This window comes from Pinus tabuliformis, chromosome J, assembly GCF_031772625.1.
Source record: "Pinus tabuliformis cultivar Carrire ecotype Pingquan chromosome J, CPIR1, whole genome shotgun sequence".
Taxonomy (NCBI): Eukaryota; Viridiplantae; Streptophyta; class Pinopsida; order Pinales; family Pinaceae; genus Pinus; species Pinus tabuliformis.
Genome location: NC_142295.1, coordinates 151096816 through 151104242, shown reverse-complemented (window position 1 = coordinate 151104242; position 7427 = coordinate 151096816). Strand labels below are relative to the sequence as shown.

Sequence of the window (7427 nt, the reverse complement as noted above, 5' to 3'; positions counted from 1 at the left end):
GAACCCAAATGTGGCTTGGCAGTGCCAGCTTATAAGCCACTGGTCCAACTCGTTCTAAGACTTGGAAGGGTCCACAGTATCAAGGTGCTAGTTTAGCACAACCTCGCCATTGTAAGGAACTTTTCCGGGCTTAACCCTTAGATAAACGTGATCCCCAGGTTGAAATTCCCTAAAAGTTATTTTTTTATCCGCATACCCTTTCTGTCTATCTTGAGCCACCCAAAGATTTTGTCTCACCTTCTTCACGGTTTCCTCCATCTCTGCTAGCATGTCAGGACCCAATGCTAGCTTATTAACTGGGTTATTCCAGTCTATGGGTACCCTGCATTTCCTCCCATATAACACCTCAAAGGGGCTCATACCTAGAGATTCGTGATGCCCATTGTTATAAGCAAATTCTACTAAATGGAGGTAGTCCTCCCACTTGTGAGGTTGTTGCATTACAAACATGTGTAGCATGTCCTCCAATACTTGATTCACCCGTTCAGTCTGCCCATCCGTTTGGGGATGGTACGCAGTACTGAATTGGATCTGGGTACCCAATCCTGAAAAGAGAGTCTTCCAAAATGTGGATGTGAATTTCACATCTCTGTCAGAGATCACCACCTTGGGTATTCCATGTAAACGAAAAATCTCCTTCATAAAAATATCTGCGATTTCCACAGTTTTATACGTTGATTTCACAGGTATGAAATGAGTTGTTTTACTCAATTTATCAACTACCACCATTATAGAGTCATGATGTTTCCTTGTGTGGGGTAACCCAGTGATGAAATCCAGCGATATAGTTTCCCATTTCCATTCAGGAATGGGCAATGGTTGTAACAATCCAGCGGGATGTTGGTGCTCAGCCTTTACTAACTGACACTCCAAGCATTTGGACAAATATTCTGTGACATCCTTCCTCAATCTCGGCCAATAGTACCCTTTTTTGATGGCTGAAATTTTTTTCTGGTAACTCAGGTGGCCAACACACCATTTTCTATGAAACTCGTCCAATATTAGTTGTTTAATCGAGCTTTGGTTAGGAATGTAAATTCTATTTCAAAATGTCAGAAGGTTGTCAGAGTTTATTTCAAACTCTGATTTTTCCTTATTTAGCAAGTTTTCTTTTGCCTGTTGCTAAAGGAAGGTGTATTCCAGATCTCTATTAGCTGCCTCTTTAACAATGTCAGGAATATTTGAATTCACTTGACTCATTTGGACCTCATAGACACAATGTACCTTTCTGCTTAGGGCATCGACAACACGGTTTTCTTTCCCTTTTAAATGTTTCATTTCGAAATCAAATTCACTCAGAAATGCTATCCATCTAGCCTAGCGAGCGTTTAAACTGGGCTGGTTAAAAAAAATTGTAAGGCTGCTATGATCCATTAGCAGCAAAAACTTTTTCCCCAATAGGTAGTGCCACCAGATTTTTAGTGCATGTACCACTGCTGTTAATTCAAGATCATAAGTGGAGTATCATTGTTCGTAATCTTTTAACTTTCGAGACTCATAAGCAATCACCTTTCCTTCTTGAGTTAGTACCCCACCGACACCTTCCTTGCTTGCATCAGTGCAAACCACGAAGGACTTTTCTGGATCTGCTACTTTCAACACTGGTGCAGTAGTGAGTAGATGTTTTAGTCTTTCAAAACTTTGCTGACATTCGGCAGTCCATTGAAAGACGCGTCCCTTTTTTTGTAAAGAGGTCATTGGAAAGGCAATTTTTGAAAATCCCTCAATGAACCTACGGTAGTATCCGGCTAATCCCAAGAATGATCGAATATCAGTGACATTCTTTGGGGTTGTCCATTCCATGATTGTTTTGATCTTTTCCGGGTCTATTGCGATACCATCTTTTGATATAACATGACCCAAGTATTGAATCTGATCTTTAAAGAAGTCACACTTACTGAATTTGGCGTATAATTGATTCTCCCTTAGTGTCTGCAATACTGTTTTTAGATGTTCCTTATGCTCCTCCTGATTTTTAGAGTATATTAAAATATCATCAATGAATATCAATACAAATTTGTCCAGGTATGGCTGGAAAATGCTATGCATTAGGCTCATAAAGGTGGCTGGGGCATTTGTGAGGCCAAACGGCAACACCACAAACTCGTAATGTCCATAACAAGTACAAAAAGTTGTTTTGCAGATGTCTTCTTCCTTTATTCTTATTTGATGGTAGCCAGATCTTAAATCAATTTTCGAGAACACCTTAGCTCCTTGCACTTGATCAAATAGATCGTCTATACGTGGCAAGGGGTACTTATTCTTAATGGTGAGTTTGTTCAATTGTCGATAATCAATGCATAATCATAAGGTTCCATCCTTTTTTCGTACAAATAGGACAGGGGCTCCCCATGGGGACACACTAGGACGAATGTACTTTTTGTCCAAAAGCTCCTATAACTGCATTTTGAGTTCAGTTAACTCAGGTACGCTCATGCGGTACGGGGCTCTAGATATAGGGGCTGCACCTGGAATTAATTCAATTGTGAAATCAATATCACGCTTTGGTGGTAACCCTAGTATAGATTCTGGAAATACATCAATAAATTCTTGAACAATAGGAATGTCTTCCAGGGAGGTCATTTTATGTTTAGTATTTGAAAATCCTACTTGAACAACATATACTTGACAACCCTTTTTAATACATTTTCTTAGCTGACTGGCAGTAATGGGGCGTAACTTGGTATTGATCTTAATTCCTTGGAGCTCCCTTCTTTGGCCTGACTCATCAATGAAACTAACAATTTTCTATTTACAATCTACTAGGGACCAACACCTTTCCAGCCAATCCATTCCAATTAACATGTCATATGAACCCAAAGGAAGTATATTAAGGTCTACGTGAATGGACTGTCCTGAAATAGTTATGGGGCAACATTCTGTTTTCGCGGTTACCCTTCTTTTTGTTCCCGTAGCTAGCTGTACTAACCATGGTTTTGAGAATTTACTGCTCTGTAAATGACATTCATCTACCACTTTAGGACTAACATAGCTTAAGCCGGGGTCAAATAAAACAAAGATGGGTTGCTTAGCAATCGTACCTTCACATTCGATCATAGTGGGCTAGAATTCTGCCTGGTGATCATCCAAAGCAGTGTTAATTCTGGGCATACTTCTTGCCACATCCCCAACTGTGGATGCCTCTTGCATGTTTGATAACTGTTCTGTTCTTGCCTTATGCGGGCAATTCTTGTAGTAATGCGGTTCTTCGCATCCCCAACATTGTAGCGACAGTTTTGTTTGCTGATCATTCACTGATTTAGTAACTCCTTCTAGTTGTTTGTTTTCTGAATAAGTCATCCTTGATTGATTTCTAACTGGAAACCGGTTGAGGGACTTTTGCTGCATGTTTCTACCATTAGCAAATCTGGAGTGTTTATTTGGGGTCAAACTTCTACCTTTTCTGTTTGGACTCCCTTTTGACCCTTCATTCTTTTGTTTCATCTGTTGGTAGCAGATGCGAGCTTTTTGAACAGCGTCATCCATGGTCCTGGGGTAGTCAAATTCTAATTTCTCCTTCATAAAATTGGGTAAACTGCTGATGAAACGCTGAATTTTGGCCTTCTCTTCTTGCATGTAAGGCACATAATGCAACAGGGAAGTGAATCATGTCACGTATTCATCCATGGTCAAGGTGCCCAACCTTAACTCATGAAATTCCTTTGCCTTTTCATCGTAATACCGTTCAGTTAGATATTTATCCTTAAAATGTTTTTGGAACTCTTGCCAGGTGACCTGCTCCTCATTGATTTTCCTTACTGTTTTGATTTCTTCCCACCATAGGGTGGCCTTACCTCTTAGTTGATAAACCGCCAACCGTGCCTTCAGTTTTTCTGTGTACTCATAAATCTGGAAGTATTTTCCCATGTCAATTAACCATGCTTCTGCTGCTTCTACCGTTTCCCCATCAAAGAGTGATGGTTTGATCTTTTTAAACTCACCTTGTAACTCAGTTTTTCTGTCTTTTCGTTTTGTGCTGGTCAGAAACATTGTCGGAGCATCCCTCCTCGTCCTCCCCACGCCTCTCTAACTCAGCGTTCTCTTCACTGTGTTGAACCGTCGGGGTTTTCTCCTGATCCTCCCCACTGGGGTCTAGATGTCATTGATTCTGTCGATTGGACAGACTCCTGAGAATTTTCTCCTGCTCTTCTCGTAGTCTTTCATTATCTATTCTTAAATTTATCATTTCAGCCCCAGTTGTGGCATAGTCTTGAGTAATACTACATTAGCTTGTCGGGACTCCTCGCCCAGTTGTATCCAAATATCAGGATTGACGTTTATATATGTGGTTCCAGGTGGGTCGGTTGGTCCTAGGCTCTCTTTCATCTTCCTTAATTCTCTCTTTATTTATCTTTGTGTTCATACATAGATTTATTAGTGAAAAAAAGGAAAAAAAACAACAATAAACACATTGATTTTCAGTACTCATTTTATTCCCAAAGAGTCTCACTATGTGAACTTGAGCTTTGATACCATTTGTAACATCTATAATCAATATTTTTTTTATTAATCCCTTAGTTCGAATGTATCACTTACCTATTCATCATAATCTGGATCCCACATACGGTCAATCCCATCATAATTAAAGTGCTAATCCCATGGATATAGATTGCACATGGCATGAGTACTTACCACTATGGTTTAAAATGATAACCCCATGTAACAGATATTTGGAACTAATTACACATATGAGGTGCCCTTCCCAACTTGGGTCAAATCCCAAGTGAGCAACGAATGGCCACGCATTAAACGAAGAGACAGAGGGTCTTAATGACCAGGTACACAAGTGGTTCTATGCTGATCGTTGATCTGCAGAGATCGGATGATGCTGGATCACTAGGGTTTTACCAAACCAAATTACCCCTCTCTAGCCGATACTCTGTCATTCTTCACAGGTGGAGTTTGGTTTCTTGCTCCAGAGCAGTTAGCCTCTCAGTAGTCGAGAAGGTTCGAACCCTCGTCACATGGTTGCTAACTTGTTCTCATGATGAAGCAGGTAAGGAGATTTTGTTGTGGTTTAATCTATTCACTATATTCTTAATGTATACATTATCTTTGAAGGAATAAGGCATGCTAATCGCTGTGCAAGTTTGTTCGCAGCGCCGGCCCTGGATTTTGTATCCTGAGAGGTTTGGATGTTCGGCTCTTTGGAGGCGGGACAAAAATGCATATGTAAAGGCCAGGTACTCCCCTCACAGACTAACGAGAGACTTCTCCTTATGAATATGCTCATGGTGTCGATTAAATATTTGATCCGGTTAAACTGGTTTGAATTGTCAAGACGTCAACGAGGTTTCGAGCTTACGACTCATCTGAAGGTATATCTTACCAATTTGCTCATTTATCTCTCTTTTATTCAGTTAAGATTTCAGATTTCAAGTTTTTAACTCAAAACATAATGGCTTGGTACAAGTATGCTGCTGCCCTTGCTTTGTTTGGAGGTCAACACCCGGAGGTCGAATCCTCACCCCAATCTTCATCATATGTACAAGTTGGGTTTCTTCTAGTCATGATACTACTCCTAAGTTATTCTAAGGTTGAGGACGGAATTCATTCGCCATTCAAGATTATGGTTATGGTTTTGGTTTAACGTTAGGGTTAAGGGTTTTTAGGGTTTACGTCTTATTCATTAATCCACTCTTTAGTAGTCGGTTAAAGTTGTTAATTCAAACATAGAAGGCCTGGAGTACTGTTAATGATTTATGTTTTCAATTGCCCTACGTGGTTAAATGTTGGGTTATACTCAGCTTACTTGCTTGCAAACCAATGCAGCATAAATTATGTACTGTTCGTGAAATGTCTTTCACATTACTTCTCTAGTCCTAATTAAGATATACATTTTATAAAAAAAACAACTGTTCATGAGTTTCCTTTCGCATTACTTCTTTGTTTCTGAGTAAATATATATTTTATGGAAATCAACTGTTCATGAGTTTTCTTTCGTATTACTTCTATGTTTTTTATTGATAAGTACCTTTTAAGAAAAATCAAACATCTGAATTGGTATTCATAGTATATACATTGTAGGGAATATTCTCAGAATTCATTGCCTGAAAGGAAATATCTTCTGTTTCCAACATCCTGTAAAATTTCAATTTTGCAAAGGCTAACACATTCTGCCTAACAATGTAATTTTCAGTTATAGGTATGAACATAAAAGGTACTCGGTTATGCTGGTTATAAACCATAGTCTTGGCTTATCTATGCTCATTCTTGGATCAACTTGTTTTAATTTTCTATATGGTTCCTTATTCTTAATAGCTGATAAGTATTTACTATAATACCGATTCTGAATTTGCACAGAATTCTCTTCTATCTGATTAAGTTATTTGATTGGTTTTTACTAAACAAAGATCTACAACTTCATGTGATAATTCGTTTATGAATGTATATATGTGTATGCGCAATCATTTATCTTATTTTTACAATCCTAAATCTATCAATAATAAATTCAGACCTGCATCAGTTAATAGTTAACTAGTTCACTACTATACTTTCTGTCTAGAACATCTGAACTTATCAGAGAGTTGAACAATTACTCATGAGAATTTAATAGTTACTTATCTGTTTGGCGGACAATTATTCTTCAGCAGATCGTTGTTTTACCTATCTGTCTGATAGTCTCTTCCTCCCAACCATGAGTCTCGCAATTTTGTCGTTTTACCTATCTGTATGATAGTCTCTTCCTCCCAACCATGAGTCTGGCAATTACGTCTAGACTCTCCCCCAAGCACTATCTGTGTTCCACACTAGATTAACCAGCTACAGTTAGTACCTTGGGCATCAGGTTTTCTGCCTAGCCTCAAGTCCTATACTTTCTATGGGCATGAGGGTTTTCTCCTAGCCTCAAGTCCTGTACCTTCTATTGACTGTGTTATGCTGCAAAATCCCACTGGTTTCCTCCCTTCCTTTTTCCCTCTTTTCCCTTTTCAGGTAGAGAGTAACTGTCTTTTCTTGACAGCCATTTATTTTAACCACAATTAACAATTTCTATTTATTAAAACATCACTACCAAACATTTTTGGTAAACATAGCATACATGACACTCTAGCCTCAGTCACTTAATATTAAATCATTAACAAGTAAGAAAATCTAATTTAACATTTATCAAAATTAGCTTAGTAATCTTAGTCCTTTTAAGTGACTTGGGATGTTATAGTACATATCCCCATTTTTCCACCACGATTAAAAAAAATAAAACCCTACCCCTACCACCCATTCACTAATTTAATTTTCACAATCTTGTCACTCATATATATATTTATTTATTTTAATATTTTAAATATAATATTATATATATAATATTACAAAATTTTTTCGTAAGTAAAACACTTCACTATCTCAATGAAAAAAATAATGTATTTAAATAATAAAAAATAAAAAATTAATAATAAAATAAATTAATTGAAAAATATTATATCTATGTT

At 37.9% G+C, this 7427-nt stretch overlaps 1 protein-coding gene across 1 annotated transcript; it reads left to right on the top strand.

The window, feature by feature from the left end:
• Positions 1–4877: 4877 nt before the first annotated feature.
• LOC149226078 (uncharacterized) lies at positions 4878–5812 on the top strand. Its single transcript, XM_089375210.1, has 4 exons — positions 4878–4996; positions 5101–5183; positions 5282–5318; positions 5414–5812. Exons 1-4 carry the CDS (start codon positions 4985–4987, stop codon positions 5588–5590), a joined length of 309 nt encoding a protein of 102 aa, XP_089231336.1. The 5' UTR covers positions 4878–4984; the 3' UTR covers positions 5591–5812.
• The last annotated feature ends 1615 nt before the right edge of the window (positions 5813–7427 follow it).